Source organism: Bos mutus, chromosome 18, assembly GCF_027580195.1.
Source record: "Bos mutus isolate GX-2022 chromosome 18, NWIPB_WYAK_1.1, whole genome shotgun sequence".
Classification (NCBI taxonomy): Eukaryota; Metazoa; Chordata; class Mammalia; order Artiodactyla; family Bovidae; genus Bos; species Bos mutus.
In genome coordinates, this window is record NC_091634.1 from 26,897,161 (window position 1) to 26,913,772 (window position 16,612).

Below are 16,612 nucleotides of genomic sequence, written 5' to 3' on the forward strand. Positions count from 1 at the left end.
CAGGAGACTCAGGTTTGATCCCTGGGTCAGGAAGATTCCCTGGAGAAGGAAATGGTAACCCACTCCAGTATTCTTGCCTGGGAAATCCCATGGACAGAGGAGCCTGGCGGGCTACAGTCCATGGGGTTGCAAAGAGTCAGACATGACTGAGACCACCACCACCACAGTAATAAAATATTACAGTCTTCCCTCAGTATCCACAGGGGATTGGTTCCAGGACCTCCCACAGATACCAAAGTCCACAGATGCTCAAGTCCCTTAAGGTCAGCTCTCTGTGACTGCAGGTTCCACATCCATGGATATGGAGAACTGAGGAACCACAGAAACGGAGCGCTGACTAGTACTGTACTAGAGATGTGTGAGGCACTGTGCTAAGCGCTGCCCGTCTGTCATCTCCAACTACCCTGAGATGTTACTATGTGTGCTTAATGGATGAGGAAACTGCAGCTCAGAGACTCAGGCAAGCACCCTATCCAGTATCGGCAGCAGGGCTTGAACCTGGCACAACTGACAACAGAGTTTGTGCATGGCTGTCTCTTGAGGGATGCTCATGGGGCACAAACCACAGGCGCCAGGTCTTGCCAGGCCTTCAGGGAACTCAGAAGAGAGACTCCCCCTTTGCCCAGCAGGCAGGCCAGGGGGCACCACAGGAGGTTTGCACAGGAAGGAAAATGATGAGAATTAAGTTTTAGAAAGATGAAGTAAAAGGTTGATATTAGACCAGATCCTTTTAGTGGCAGAAACCCAACTCAAACTGTCTAGAGCAAGGAAAAAGGTATTTTGCCAACCCATTAATTAGAAATTCTGGGGGCTGTGTTGGCCTCAGGCACAGGGAAACTGAAGCTCAAAGGTGTCACCAGGACTCAGCCTCATTCTGCAGCCCTAAGGTCTATTTTCCTCCAAATTGGATTTACTCTCCAGGAAGGCTCTGGAAGCTTCAGGTTCTTAGTGCTTCCGTCTCAGAGAAAATGCAGGCCTCTTGCCTGAGGGGTCCAGAAAGAGCTAGGGTTATGTGACCATGTAGTTGGGGGTCAAGAGGTTGTGGTGCTGAGTGGCCTGGTAGGGCTCACTGCCCCCCACCCAGATGGCTGCGGGGCAGACAAAAGTGGGTCTGTCACAGCCAGAGAGCTGAAGCTGGCTAAGATTTGGGCCTGTGCTGGTGCTTGAGACTCCACTAGAGCTCCCAGGCTGGTGGGGGCTGATGTGCAAACTGGCACGTGCCTGATGAAATGGGCAGATGGGGGTGTGCAAGGGAGGGAGAGTGTAGGAGGGGCAGGGAGGCTGGGGAAGGCTACAGGAAGGGGAGGCAGGGACTCTGACTCTGGAAGGGTGAACAAGCGTCTACCTGGCACTGCTGTGTCAGCAGAAGGCATGCTAAGCACATGTGTGGACACTGGACCCCAGTCCCCAGTTCTGCTTCTGGGACTTGGTTTGCAGGGATTAGCCCAGATTTGTCTGACCTGCTTCACTCGGAAAGGCATCCTCTTCTGTCGTTCTTTGTGTCCTCCCAGCCATGAGCTGACTCCAAGTTTCAGCAGCTCAGAGCTCATGTTGCCATGCCAACCCCTCCCAGCAGGCATCCAGGCAGAAATGGGCCGCCCCGATCTCAGCGCTGCCAGCTAGGCGAGCACATTTTGATAATTGTATTGGAGCAGTCTTCTCCACCTTCCTTGAGGAAACCTGGGGCTTGGCCCAGCTCCTGCTAGACATGAGCCTGTGGACACGATGAGGATAAGAGGAGATCCCACTGCTCCAGTACTCTCAGCCCTGCTGCCAGGAAGAGCGCTCAGCAGGCATGAGGACCAGATGGAAGTGAGGGAGGGCCTGGGTCCAGACTAGCCCTACATGGGCAACACCTGACCCTCACTGAATCCCCAGAAGTTCCCAGAGCAAGGCTTAGAGACCCCGGAAGATGGCGTGGGCTTCCTCAGAGGGGGCAGGGCTTGCCTTCACGAGCAGGACTGATCTGGCTTACTCACTTTCGCACTGCAGGAGAAATGTAATTCAAAGTCCGCACTCCTGGACCCCGTGGGCCTCTGTGCAGCTCACCGTGGGGGCCAGCACACATGCTAGGTCCACTTCCCAGGAAGCTGGAAGTGGGCTAGCATCTCGGTGCCGGTGCCAGGGCTGTCCATTGCGGCTCACCCACAAGGGCTATCGGGGACCTGTCTCTCTACCCTCCTATTCCCTGCATCTTCACCCAAACAGGACCAGGCCCTATTCCTGAGGATGCCCTCCCCAGGGGGATGGCAGATCAGTCAGCCCTGGAGCCCTGAGCACAGTGACTTTGATGGAGCTCAGGCCTCTGAGCAGTCTGAGGCCCCATTCCTCATGCTGTGGTGGCTGTAGGTCACAGGTTAGCAACCAGGGGTCTCCATGGTGACATGTCACCGCAGATCATCAGTCACCTGCAGGAGCAGCTGCTGGCAGTCAATGGCCCAGGTGTTGCCTGCCTGGGAGTGGCTGGGCCTGTGACCTCCCAGGTCCTGCCCAGTCACCTCTTCCTCTCTCACCTGCAAACTGTGGAGTTCTCTGCTCCTTTGTCCATCCTGGCTCCACAGCCCAGTCTCCTTGTCACAATCAGACCCAGTCCAGTCCTCACCACGGTGGGAGGAACAAGTTAGTGAAGGCCACCTCTGAGGATCCGAAGGCACTGCAGGTCAGTGCGGGGCCTACAAGTTCAGCAGGTGAGTTCAGGCTTCCCACACAACAGCACACAGAACCAGCTTGTCTTGTCTGCAAACTCCACTGAGTTTATAGGTCAAGGAGAGCAAACAGGGCACACAGGGGCCAGCGTCAGGGAAGGGTGGTCAGGGAGGTCCTGCAAAGAGCAGAGGAAGGTAGGAAGGAAGCAGGGTCAGCCCTGTGAGCCGCGTGACCCCTCTAATCCCCAGGATGGTCCTCAGAGGAAGGTATCGTTACTCCCACGATGAGACAGAGCCTGATTCCAGTGCCAGGATTTCAATCAGGTCAGCCTGACCCTTGAGCCCGTGCTGAACATTGAGCAATGCAGCCAAGGGTGAGGAAGCGAGTCAGGGGTTCTCTGCTTCTAGAACAGAGTGTTTGAGTCCTGGGAGCCCTCCCTTGAGAGCTGTGTAGACCCCTTCCTGAGCCTAGAGCTCAGAAGTGACTATGAGGACCTGAGGGTGTCTGGAATGCCAGGTGAGTTCTGGAAACACTAGTTTTAGGGAAGAGGTCATCCCAAGCTACCCTGGAAGCCACACACCAGGATTCACAATAGGGATAATCCTGGGAGTGACTGTTGGCTTTAAAACAGAAACCTCAAAAAAGCAACGCTGCCGTGTGCTTGGCTGGCCACAGCTCAGCACACAGGGCCTTTAAGGGATCCATCAGCTCCATCAGAAATGGCCACAGTGGACTTTGCTTGGCAGAGGTGCCAACCCCAGGACACAGAAGCAGAGATCTGGGCAGGGAGGAGGGACGGGTGTTCTCCCTGGGAGAAAGAACTCTGGCCGGGGACACAGACTGGACACCCATGCCCCGCCATCCTGCCCTCCAGCCTGCTGAGGACTCTCGGGCTCCCTGAGAAGCTGCCAGCCTCCAGTGTTTAACTTCGCTCTTCTCTTTGGTGGGGAAAGTGTAGATCAGACTAATTAATGTGTTGTTGTTTGTTTACCCTCCTTTCATTTCACTGAGACAAAATAATTAACCACAAAGCTTTAGGAACTGGCTCCATTGGTGGCAATCCCTTCTGTGTCAACTGCGTCAGCAGCTCCCATGCCTGGAGGCAGGGACTGTGAGCGGCCACAGGGCAGGGGGGGCAGCACCTGAGGTTCCCTCTGTCCAGGACACTGTGGGAGGGGGGAGGTGGGGGGCATTCTGGAAACAGGACCCAGGGGAGCTGTGAAGGGCCGGGGTGCTTGGATCTACCCCATCTTGGAGAAGCACCATAGTTCTCTGGGCTGCCAGCCCATTGATGCCTGAATGGGGACAAAAAACATTCCTATGACCAATCCAGGGGCGGCAGAAAGGTCACACCTACCACTCAAGCAAGGCTAGGGAGGGAACTTGCCCAGAAGTGTTCCTGCGGCCACAGCAGGAGTGAGGAGGACCCAAGGAAGTTGCAGGGGGACACCCACCCCTTAAACCATTTCTCTCAGGAAGCCTTTTATTAAGTGAGGCTGCATGTACCTGGCCAGGGAGGGCAGGGGCATAGAGGGCCCCTAGACAGAGACTGGGAGACTGGACTTTGTCCCCCGAGACAATGAGACCACCACTGGGAGAACATAATCAGATTGTTTCCAAAGCTCCACTGACTACTGTGCAGACTGTGGGTCTGGGGCTTGCGGTCTGAGACTGGTGGTACTGGATGGGGCGGTGCTCAGAAGATGGTGTTGGTTGGGCCGGGCTGATGACCTCAGGCTACAGAAAGAGGGGAGGGAGACGGGGGAAGAGGCCTGCTCTGTGACACTGGGCCAATGTCCTGGGGTCCCCAGGTGTCTGGCCTGGACCCTTACCCTCAGCACCTTGGTACCAACCACAGGTGCTGCTGGCAGCTGGGGTCTCTCTGGACAATCCCCACACCCTCCCCAGCCAGAGGAACAGGACCTGCAGGCTCTTCCTCTGGGCCATGTCCTCTCCTGTAGCTCTCGCTCCAGCCAGTCTGAAGTTGGCAGACTCCACATAATGAAGTGTGCCAGTCTGTGTACACGCTGTGTGCCAGAGGTGGTGGGGGCAAACCCATCAGGCTACATGGGCACGTGAGTGGGCTGTCAACCCAATTCCAGGTTAAACTCACATGAAACTGCTAGGATTTAAATAAAGAACAAGTGAGTGTGTCAGATGGCAGATGTGGCCTACCTGGGCCACCAGCCTCTCCAAGCCTGAGTCACAGAGGTAACACTGCTCTGCTGGGGGTGGTTAGAGGAGACCACGGCACAGAGGGTCAGCAGGCTTGCAGCAAACCCTCCAATTTCAACCACTGTCGTTACAAAGTTGGTCTTGGGGCCCTACGCCCACCAGTCTGGCCCAAGTTCACAGGCCCCCTGAAACAGCTGAGGCCATCAGGGTGAGGACATCCCCCAACCCGGGGTCTGGCCTACAGAGGCCAGGATTTGGGCTGGATGTGGAGGAGCTGGTGAAAGCCACTGGCTGAGTCCGAGGCTCCAGGACCCACAGCAGCTGGCAGGGGGTGGGGGGTGGCAGGGGCGGTGGGGGGTGTGTGGGCACAGTACACTGAGGCCTGCTCTCTGACCTCACCACAGGGAGCCCTGTTGCTCACACCTGAGGGGCTCCTAGTCAGATGGCTGTGGTTTGGGTAGACAAACCTGCTTTGAAACGTAACCTTCCAGTGTTTGCTTCAAAGCGATTTTCTCTAAAGGAAGTAAAGATCTTGGTGAAACACATTCTACAGAACCAGACACTACCACCAGCTTATCTTTCGACATGAAGCTCTGTTCTGGGGAGAGCACCTCACCCTCATGTCAGACGGTGGCTGCAGGACAGCAACTGGGTGACGGAAACTCCCCCTCCTTAGACCGTGAGGCAGGTTGATCTGCATTTACTCACTCATTTCCTGAGCTCCTGTTGGCGCAGCTCCAGGGGCCCCGGCACCCTCAGGGCAGCTCTGTCTCTCAAGGAGCCCCCAGTTCCGCAAGGCGGCAACCTCATCTCACACGCAGTCATGATCTAGAACTGCAGAGAACAGGCCATGCACAGGGGGCACGGGAGCCCCCAGTGGAGCTAACGGAGCCACCTAGCCGGGGGCACAGAAGGACCCGAGGAGGTGATCTTTAAGCCGAGTCTTAGAAGACAGGAGATGAACTAGATGACAGGCGGAGGAAACAGCAGGGCATGGGCAGGAAATCACATTTGGAGGCTGGGAGGCGAACACGAGGAGGGCTGGGGCCACAGACAGGGGTGGGCTTGGCTGGGGAGATGCAATGCCAACAGGGGCTGAGCGAGGCTTCTGTGGGGCTGAGGCGTCTGCAACCTGATCAGATCACATCAGAGTCCCTCCAGCTATCCTGTGGAGGATGGCCTGATGGGGAAGAGGCCAAAAATGGGTGGCATGTGATGCAGTCCTGGAGCAGGAGGGGGCTCCACAGGGGCTTGGGTGGGTAGTGGGGACTGATGAGATGTGGGAACTGAGAGAGAGGGCAGAGTCCAGATGATATCCAACTTCCAGCTGAGGTGGGCCAGGAAGGCAGGAGGAAGAGAGGGCATGGGGCCAGGATGGATGGCATCGGGGACACAGACCCCCAAGGGGCCATGGCAGCAGACCGGCTGGGCCGGTGAGATGATGAACAGGAAATGAGTTCCCCAGCTGATCTGGCCATGAAACTCTGGGTTATGTTTGTACCAGCTGCACCGCAGAATGATCACCCTGGGTCCCTGGAGGCTGGGTAAACACTCCAGAATCTTGTCTTTATTGATTCTACGTTTAGCACAATGAATGCACCTGTGGCCTCTCCCAGGCGGGACCCTGAGCCGGCTCTAAAACCCATGGGGGTCCCATACGGGCTGGGGTGGACTTACTCTGGCAGTTCTGGGCCTCAGTTGGGCCCTGGGGCTTATCTCAAGGATTTAAGGGGGAAGTCACAGGACCATCAGGGTCCCCTGTAACTGGGACTCTGAGCATTCTAGAGCTTGGGAAGACCCATGCTGTGTGCTTGGGTCCCCATCAGGCAGGGGTTCCTGCAGGAATGGGAAGGCAGAGATGGTCTGATGCTGCAGGCTGGGGCACAGTGAAAGCCTGGTTATGGGGGGCCCTCCTCTCAGGGGTCCTGCCAGCCACACTGCCCTCTGCCCCAGGACCCTCTAGCCCCTTTTCTCTGCAGTTTGTTCCCTCACTGTCCTGTCCCAGTGAGCACCTGGTGACAGGTGGCTGTGTCCACAGCTCCTGGCTCAGGCTCATCCCTCGTCTGTTCTAAACACACCCCCTGGCTCCCGATGGGCTGCTCCAGGCCAGTGTTCTGCATACCCATAGCCTGTGCTCAAATCCTGGGCCAATTTCTAAGCAATTAGGTCACAAGGTCAAAATGGTCACCTAGGGAATTACCTGGCAGTTCCGTGGTTAGAACTCTGAACTTCCAATGCCTGAGATCCAGGTTTGATCCCTAGTTGGGGAACTAAGATCCTGCAAGCCACAAGGCACAGCCAAAAAAAAAAACAAACCATGAACTAGAGGCAGTCACATCATTAGTCAGTTTCCTCCAAAGAACCAACAAACACTTTGCCTGTGTTTACAAAGACAAAGAGTGCCAGGCTGCCTTCTGGCCCCAAACACCCCCATGTGAGCCTGCTGGCTCCAGCCTGGTTCTCGGAGCAGTCCTGCTGGGGTCAGAGGAGGCAGGAACAGGGTGAGCAGGGCAATGGCTCAGCATCTGATCTACCCAAATAAAGATGAATAAAAGCCCCTCACTTTCTGTGTTGGGCTTTCCTGGTGGCTCAGTGGTAAAGAATCTACCTGCCAATGGAGGAGACGCAGGTTTGATCCCTGGGTCGGGGAGATCCCCTGGAGAAGAGAATGGCAACCCACTCCAGTATTCTTGTCTAGGAAATCCCATGGACAGAGGAGCCTGGTGGACTATAGTCCATGGGGTTGCAAAGAATCAGACACGATTTAGTGACTAAACAGCAACCACACTTTCTGTCTTGCAGGTTCTCAGCAAGCCTTGGTGGCCCAGCATGGCCCACTGAAGGAACCATGACTGGCTGGCTGACACACACCACTGACCATCCAGAGTCGTGTCTCACCAGGAGGTGACCCTCCTCCAGCTGCTCCCCTACTCACCCGCCCCACCCAGGAAAGCGCTCTCGCTGCCAGGGACACCATGTAGTAGGGCTGGCCGCAGTGCCCAATGAGCTGCGATGGTTTTGTACACGACCCCCTTTCCCAACAGCTGTCTGTCCGCCCTGCACGCCGTGTCCTGGGCCCTCATCTTCCCGTGCTACTGGCTGGCGGACCGGCTCCTGGCCTCCTTCATACCCACCACCTACGAGAAGCGCCAGCGGGCAGACGACCCCTGCTACCTCCAGCTGCTCTGCACCGTGCTCTTCACGCCCGTCTACCTGGCCCTCCTGGTCGCCTCGCTGCCCTTTGCATTCCTTGGCTTCCTCCTCTGGTCCCCACTGCAGTCTGCCCGCCGGCCCTACGTCTACTCCCGGCTGGAGGACAAGGGCCCCACCGGTGGGGCGGCCCTGCTCAGCGAATGGAAGGGTACAGGTCCTGGCAAAAGCTTCTGCTTTGCCACCGCCAACCTCTGCCTCCTCCCGGACTCGCTGGCCAGGCTCAACAACGTGTTCAACACCCAAGCCCGTGCCAAAGAGATCGGGCAGAGAATCCGCAATGGGGCCAGTAGACCCCAGATCAAAATCTACATCGACTCGCCCACCAACACCTCCATCAGCGCTGCCAGCTTCAGCAGCCTGGTGTCACCACAGGGCAGTGATGGTGTGCCACGGGCCGTCCCTGGGAGCATCAAGAGGACGGCCTCTGTGGAGTACAAAGGCGACGGCGGGCGTCATCCTAGTGATGAGGCTGCCAACGGCCTGGCCTCCGGGGACCCAGCTGATGGAGGCAACCTTGAGGATGCCTGCATCGTGCGCATCAGTGGTGATGAGGGGGGTCGGCCCCCTGAAGCCGGCGATCCCGCCAATGGGGGCCAGGCCAGGAACGGGGCTGGTGGGGGCCCACGGGGCCAGACACCCAACCACAGTCAGCAAGATGGGGACTCGGGGAGCCTGGGCAGCCCCTCGGCCTCCAGGGAGTCCCTGGTGAAGGGCCGGTCTGGGGCTGATGGCGGCAGCGGGGAGCCGGGCGCCAACAGCAAGCTCCCATACAAGGCCTCGGTGGTGAAGAAGGCGGCCATGCGCAGGAGGCGCCACCCGGATGAGGCCTTTGACCACGAGGTCTCAGCCTTCTTCCCTGCCAACCTGGACTTCCTGTGCCTGCAGGAGGTATTTGACAAGCGGGCAGCCGCCAAGTTGAAAGACCAGCTGCACAGCTACTTCGAGTACATCCTGTACGACGTCGGGGTGTACGGCTGCCATGGCTGCTGCAGCTTCAAGTGTCTCAACAGTGGCCTCTTCTTTGCCAGCCGCTACCCCATCATGGATGTGGCCTATCACTGTTACCCCAACGGGCGGTTCTCCGACAGCCTGGCCTCAAAGGGAGCGCTGTATCTCAAGGTAGGGGGGGCCTCCACCAGCAGGCCTGAATTTGGAGGGTAGGGGGGAGGCAGGCTGCAGCTGGTCACTCTCTGGGAGGGCAAGGGGCAGACAAGGCCTTTCATGGAGCTGAATCAAGGGGCCCCTGGCTCAGAGACAAGGAAAATAATGCACAGATAGGAGTCAAGGCTGGAGAAGGCAATGGCACCCCACTCCAGTTCTCTTGCCTGGAAAATCCCATGGACGGAGGAGCCTGGTAGGCTGCAGTCCATGGGGTTGCTAAGAGTTGGACACAACTGAGAGACTTCACTTTGACTTTTCACTTTCATGCACTGGAGGAGGAAATGGCAACCCACTCCAGTGTTCTTGCCTGGAAAATCCCATGGACAGAGGAGCCTGGTGGGCTGCCGTCTATGGGGTTGCACAGAGTCAGACACGACTGAGGCGACTTAGCAGCAGTAGCAGCAGCAGGAGCCAAGGCTCCAGACTGGATGATCTCTGCATCACCATTTCCCTGTCTGTAAAGCGGGGGCAATGTAGAGCCTACTCATGTGGTGGGAGCCATGTGGGAGGGGCAAGGCCTGGGAGCTTCTCAGGGTGCCGGTGGTGAAGGTGGCAGACGGTGCTGAGAGGAGGTGGCAGGGAGCCCCTGCTCTGAATCACTGCAGATAAGGGGGTGCAGCTTGCAGGCAGAGTTCTCAGGCCCGGCTGTTACCACAGCCGCTCTCTCAGGCCACCAGCCCTCCCGGCCGGGATGTCCTCTCCCTCCTGGCTGTCACGCAGCTGCCACACCAGGCACTCTGCCCACCAGCTCCAGGCTTCACTTCCGGAGTCACTAATTAAAGTGAATCATTATTATTTCTGCTAATTTGGATGCAATTGCAGGAGTTTTTAGACCATGGTAATTTGGTCATTACATATTATCTTCTCCTGAGCCTGACATGCTCAGCATGTCGACTTTCTGCTCCCTATCCAAAAGCTGCTTTTGGTGCCTCCAGAGTTTTCTAAAGCCCCGTCTGGCCAGCTGTTACAGAATAGGCGTTTCTGCCCCTAGAGGCAGCAACTGCTTTGGGTGTGGATTCTCTCCGCACTCCCCTTGAGACTTCTCAGTTCCGCTAGCAGGGGTCCATGATGGAGGTGACTGGTGAGGCTACTGGGGAGGACCAGTGTCGGGGGTGCTCATCCCCAGGCCTCAGCTCTGACCTGTCCAGGAAGCTGCTGCCTGTCAGCCAAGGTTCTGCCAGGAGTGAGGGCCGAGGCGGATCATCTGCACGGAGCCTGCCAGGGCCCCAGCCCAGCACCCAGACGCCCCCACTCCTGTGCTCAGGCCTCTTGTGTGGCTCAGCAGGTGCAGAGCTGGGGTCCCCAGCTCTCCATTCATAGCCTGAGATGCTGAAATTGAAGACACTCCCTCTTATAGGAGACCAACCTCCCCATTCTGGCATGTGGTTCGTCACTGTTTCATTCCACAGATGTATTTTTGTCTCAGCAGCCGGAGTGACTTTCTGGGAAGGAGGCGCCATGCTGTCCGTTTGGGGGTTGGGGGAATGTACCCTTTCCCTTGCACCCGCCCTACTACAGATGGCTCAAAGGCCAGGGTCCCCCTTAACCCTGCTCCCAGCCCACATACCACCTCTTCTTCCTCTCTCCCCTCAGGCCAGCACCCCAACTATCATGCACACCAGGGCCAGCCCCTCTGCCACGGAATCTCCTCCCAGCCCCTAGCTCTCTGGCTGTTCCTTCCCGGCCTCTTCTCACCTGCTCATCCTTTAAACACTTGTGCCTCTACCTCCTGGATCTAAAACTAGTCTGCAGATATGTTTAATTTGGTTCCTGCCATTAAAAAATTTTTCTTGTTGGGCAACATTTAAAAATCAAGCTATTTCACATAGAGCCCAGTTTGCAGCTCCTCTCCCCACCCTGGCAAATCTGGCAGCACCAGGCCTGCTACATTCTGCCCAGCTCCCAGCCTGAGTTGGGGGGTTGGCAGCTCCCAGAGCAGACAACCCCACTTAGCCAGCACTCTTCACTGCTGAGTCGTTACCATGGGCAGTCAGCCCCAGGAACCTACCCTGGGGTGCCTCTGCAGCTCCCATTTCCAGACTTGCTGAGGACTCTCTAACCCTGAGCCCAGTGAATCCACCCAGGCTCCCAACTTCACTTCCCAGATACCTCTGGGTCCACCTTGTATGTCCAGCTGCAATGTCATGGCTCAGGCCACCATTCCTCTGAGATTTGGGACTGTCCTCCCTCTTATACCATCCTTCTGGTGTCGGGTCTGACTCCTGTCACCCTCTTCCCACACCTCGGGGAGAAGCCAGCCTCCACCTGCCACCCTCCCCGAGCTCTGCTCCAGCCGCATCCTTAGGGGCCTCCATGTGTCACGATATGTCAGTGGAGCTTTCCTTGGTGGCATCCAGCACAAGCCAGTTTTCCTTTGCCGGTTCCTCAGCCCTGGCCCTAGGGCCTTGCACCCCACCTCTCCTGTCAGGCAGAACTCAAGAGTGGAGCGGAGGTGCCTGGCACACCAGAGCCAGCTCATCTCTGTGGGTGACAGCACGCCTCTCTCTCCACGTGGAGGAGTGAAGTAAGTGAGGTTTCAGGATCCAGCCCCGGCAGGGCCTGGCTGCTCCTTTCACCTGGGGTTCCCCACCCAGCCTCACCTCCCTATTCACTCCTTGAGCTCCTTATCCTCAGAGGGGGTCTGAGAGATGCCTGAGAAGGGAGGGAGGGACTGGACCAGCTTCTGCCTCCTAAGCAAGAGCCTGGTTCTAGGCCCTGCCCTGTTGACGGTCTTTGCCCACCAGGACTAAAGGCACAGCCTCTCAGAGTGATGGTTTGTTTTTGCAAGTGAAACATGAGCCTCTGCAGCTCCCCAGGACTCAAGCCCGGGAATCAATAAGTCCCAGCACTATAAAGCAGATCTTGGACTGACGGGAGGAAGGGGGTGGAGGGGCTGCTGTACCTTCTTCTGGGTGCCTCCCCTCCGGGAGGGATATCCTCAGAAGTAGGGCCTCCTGCACTTGTCTCTGTCCCCGCCCAGGGCTCAGCACAGGGAGGTGACTCCAAGTGCTGAGTGTGGGGCTCCTGCACTAGAAATATCACATGGCTGGCGGCTGAAAAGCTTGGCTCAGTCACCAGCTCAGAGAGTAGCGTAGGGCAGGGGGAGGAGCTGGGTGTGAGGATCAGATTTCAACCTGCCTCAGTCACCAGAGCCTCATGACCCCAGCCACCGATGGTGTTAACTTTAGTGTAATCCTCATAGTTGCAAGGCTCCAGTAAGGCCGCATCCATGAAGCAGCTGGGCATGAGTATTACTATTGAGAAGAGAAAACAGGCTCTTGGCAGGAGGATGCAGAGAGCACCATCATGTGGCCTTTGGGGGCACTGTGGTTTTAAACTGTGTTGTTTTTGCAACAGGGGGCACCAATGGTGTGTGATTTCCAAGGGATTCTAGAGGCAGGGGTACCATTGGGCTGAGCTGTGTGTTCGGACTATGGGCAAGACGTGAATGGTGAACATATGAACTTATCAACAGTCCCAAATCTGGGCCCATTATCAAGTAACCAGACATCAATCCACCTGGGCACTGGAAAATGAAAGATGTACACCTTGCCAGGCTGGGAAATGAGATGAAGAGCTGTGGAAAGCTCAAGGTGTTTAATAAAGAGAAAGTCCTCATGGAGGGGAATGCCAATCTGACTTCAGCAATAGAAGGATGGACGCCTCCCGAGGCTCTCAGAGCAGAGGGCCTGTGCCGAGTCCCGGCCACCTCAGCTAGAGGACAGGCAGAACTCTGCTCAGTAGAAGCCGGGGCACCCGCCCTGCCGCTGCCACACCTCAGCTAAGAACTGGCCTCCATGGTCACGCTCCCTGGAGACTTCCCAGGGTTCAGGGTCTCGTCGTCACAGAAAACCCAGGCCAGAATAGATTAGCAAAATTTGGGGAGGACAGCTGAGGCTCGGAGGGAGGAAAGCCCAGAGAGGACGAGGGTGAGGATCCAGTCAGAAGCCTCTGGTCAGGGTGCCCGAAGACGGAGCCTCCAGCAGAGGGCCTGAGAACCCAAGGTTGGGTTGTCAACCCTCACCTCCCAACCACAGCCTGACTAGGGCTCAGGCTTGCACCACACTCACCACTGGGGGCCGAGTTGTCTGTGCTGAACAATTGAGGTGCTTGTTTTCATTACGCCAACCTGTGGAGACGGTCTGCCAGGGTCACCTGCGGTTGGGCAGGGAGTCAGTGAGCTCTAAGCCCCACTCCACCTGCCAGGGACTCTGTCTCCAGTGGAGGAGAACAAGAGGCAAGGACGGGTTGGGCAAGTAGAATGAAGAGGCCCCTGTGGAGGAAGGGCTGAGCGTGGGGTGGCAGTCACAGGGGGGCTGGGGTCAGCCATGACAGGTGCCATGGAGACACCAGCCACAGCTGTCATCCCAGATCTGGGGACTAATGGGAACCACGGCCAAGAAGCAGGTAAAATAATTGCTCATGAAGCCAGAGAGGCAAAGACTGGGATGAGAAGACAGAAAGCAAGGTCCAAGGCCTCTCACGGGGACAAGGGTATTGAGCTACATGGCTGGGCCACATCCTAGAGGGAGCCTAACTTAGACTTCAGAGGAACAGGCTCCACGTCATGATCAGGTCCAGGGTGTGACCGAGGGGAGGAGGAAGGAGCCACGCGAGTGGACAAAGCAGCGAGGGACATTCGTGGGAACACTCTGGTCAGGAGATGGCAGGGGTTTTGGGAGGAGGTCTGTGGTGGTTTCTGCATCTCTCCCCCACAAAGCGCTGCATGAACTGTCGGTGGCATTCACCCTGCCATAAAGTGGGTATTTCTTCATGCATCTGCCTCCCACGCTGGAGCAGACGCTCCTAGAAGCAGGCAATGTGCTGTTCTTCTTAGGCCCCAGGCTAGCCAGAAGTCGACAGAGCTGGGTTTCTGAGGGTTAGACCTGGCTGGGGTCGGGCATCGCCAGCGTCCCTTTGTGCTCAGAGCAATGGTAACTCTAGGTCTCATCACCAACACTTCCTCCCCACTACAGGTGCAGGTGGGAAGCACACCTCAGGACCAAAGAATCGTCGGGTACATCTCCTGCACACACCTGCACGCCCTGTCAGGTAGGGTCCAGGGACCCGAGCTTCAGCGGGTGGGATCCTCAGTGGGCTAGGATTCGCCTGGCAGGGATCCTGGCAGCAGCCTCATCACCTCCCTGTGCTTCCGCCCCACAGAGGACAGTGACATCCGGTGTGAGCAGCTGAACATGCTTCAGGACTGGCTGGCCGACTTCCGAAAATCTACCTCCTCGTCCAGCGCAGCCAACCCCGAGGAGCTGGTGGCGTTTGACATCATCTGCGGAGATTTTAACTTTGACAATTGCTCCTCCGGTGAGGCGGGCTCCTCCCCATTAGGGTAAACCATGGAGGAGGCATGGGCTCTGCTCCTCAGGAGCACAAAAGTGGGACATTTAGCAAGACTGTGATTTCTCTGCCCTCAAGAAATCCTAGAAGAACCCCTGCTCTGCCTAGAAAGCTTAGAGGCCACCTTGCTGGAGGTCAGGAGATGCCCTGCAGATAAACCTCTGGCAGTGAAGGCAGGGAGCCTCTGAAATCCAGACTAATGGAGTTAGGTCATAATACTCACCAGGTCTGTATTCAACTCTTACTTTGTACCAGCCACAGTTCTGACGGCTGTTAGAGGGGCCGTTCTCAAGGACACAGAAAGCCAGTGACAGATGAAGCACAGCTCCATCTGTCCGGGAACACAGACCCTACCCAGAAGCAGTTATCCGAGGGACAGGGATCTGATGACTCTGGTCAAACCGGAACCAGAGGCAGGTAGCCCTCCAGGGCATGCCAGACACCCTCAGCCCCTTAGCACTCCTTCCCTCCCTGCACAGATGACAAGCTGGAGCAGCAGCACTCCCTGTTTACACGCTACAAGGACCCCTGTCGCCTGGGGCCTGGGGAGGAGAAGCCATGGGCAATTGGTGAGCTGGGGCTGGGGACAGGCACAGGGGTGGGAGGGGCACTGCTGAGGCCTGACACCCCACGGACTTCCTGAAGAGACCACACCATTGCGGGGAGGGGGGCACTGAGCTGCCCAGCCAGCAGAAGCCCTGGGCTTGCCCCTCCTGCCCACAGTAAACTCTCTCACCCCCTTGTCCCCAGGAACTCTGCTGGACCAGGACGGTCTCTATGATGAGGAAGTGTGCACCCCCGACAATCTGCAAAAGTAAGTGGCTGGCACCCACAGTGCCATGGTCAGGCAGGTAGGCAGACCCAGGCAGCTCCCAGGTCTGGGATGAGCACGAACCTAGACTAGGTGTGGAGAGGTGGGCTGTGTGGGCCGATGAGAGCCCACAGCTCCCTGGGATGAGACACCTCTTAAAAGCGTCAGGGATGCAAGTTTGGGGTGGGCAGAGGCTGTGGTGAACTTCATGCCCCAGGCGTATCCTTACCAAGAAGAGGATCCTGAGGAGGCCTGGGGTCTCGAGGTGGTTTTTCTTACACCAGCACCCCAAGTCTGGGCTCATTCTATCAGAGCTTGGCCTGCCCTGAGCCCCAGCCTGCCTCAGGCACAGGAAAAAGGACCATAACCTCCCAAGGCGAGGCCAGGCGCCGCAGAGATCCCTGTCAAAGGGCCCTGGGGATGGCATCTGTGGCAGGGGACCAGAAGCCACCAATCAGACAGATAAAAACACAGACAGAGCTAACACAAGCCAGTCAATGTAGAGACAGATCCACCCCAGCCAAACTGTATTCTTGAATCTGAGACTTCTGAAAAGGACACATTTGAGAGGCCAGCAGCAGAGCCAATTTATAATTCACAGCCCGAGACAGCCCAGAGCCCCAGCGATGGTTCCTTGAAGCTAATTTGAGCCAATTAATTAGATTATAGACTAAATTTGAAACATCATCCCAGGCCGAGAAAATTATCTTTTTATGAGATGACGATTTAAAAATGACTTATCAGTAACTCTTAGATCACTGATGCTAGAATTAATTATCAAAGGCACAGGACAGGAATGGATTACATTTCTGAGATGGAAAGCTGTTCTGTGTGTCATCAGTGTATACATCTCAAGGCTGATAAAGACCTTGCAGAAACTCGTGTTTGCTGCCACGCCTGTGCAGGTGCCCTGTTCATGTGTCCAGGCGTTAGTTGGGTGGGTGGGCCTTTGCAGTGTCTCTTGGTGGCTGTTCCTCTCGCCCCAACACTGCCCTCTGAGATGGGGTGTCCCTTGAAGGCTCATTCCCAATGATGCTTGGACTCTGGAAGTAACTTGGCAGGAAGCAGAAGGTAGACATGGAATCAGAAGAGACCTGGACTCAGGGCATAACATTCCACCTGAGCGCCCTGCCCTTCCTGTAGAATTCTGACCAGCAACTGTATCAGTTTCGTTCCTCTGAAAAATGGGGTGACAGCCGCATCCCACCTTGTTCCTTTCTTAACACACCTGGTCCTCAAAGTGTTCTGGGGTCT

General features: G+C 56.7%; 1 protein-coding gene across 4 annotated transcripts in view; it reads left to right on the forward strand.

The window, feature by feature from the left end:
- The window catches only part of SMPD3 (sphingomyelin phosphodiesterase 3), an 83,961-nt gene that overhangs the window by 63,637 nt on the left and 3,712 nt on the right, over positions 1 to 16,612 (forward strand). For 3 of the 4 annotated variants that reach the window (XM_005896519.3, XM_070388119.1, XM_070388118.1), the window contains exons 3-7: positions 7,624 to 9,153; positions 14,172 to 14,247; positions 14,359 to 14,514; positions 15,027 to 15,116; positions 15,298 to 15,361. In XM_005896519.3, the coding sequence (XP_005896581.1) occupies positions 7,834 to 9,153; positions 14,172 to 14,247; positions 14,359 to 14,514; positions 15,027 to 15,116; positions 15,298 to 15,361 (1,706 nt within the window). In that variant the 5' untranslated portion in view covers positions 7,624 to 7,833. Of the gene's footprint in view, positions 1 to 3,035; positions 3,163 to 7,623; positions 9,154 to 14,171; positions 14,248 to 14,358; positions 14,515 to 15,026; positions 15,117 to 15,297; positions 15,362 to 16,612 lie in introns of those variants that run through there. The other variant, XM_070388120.1, reaches the window with a different exon arrangement.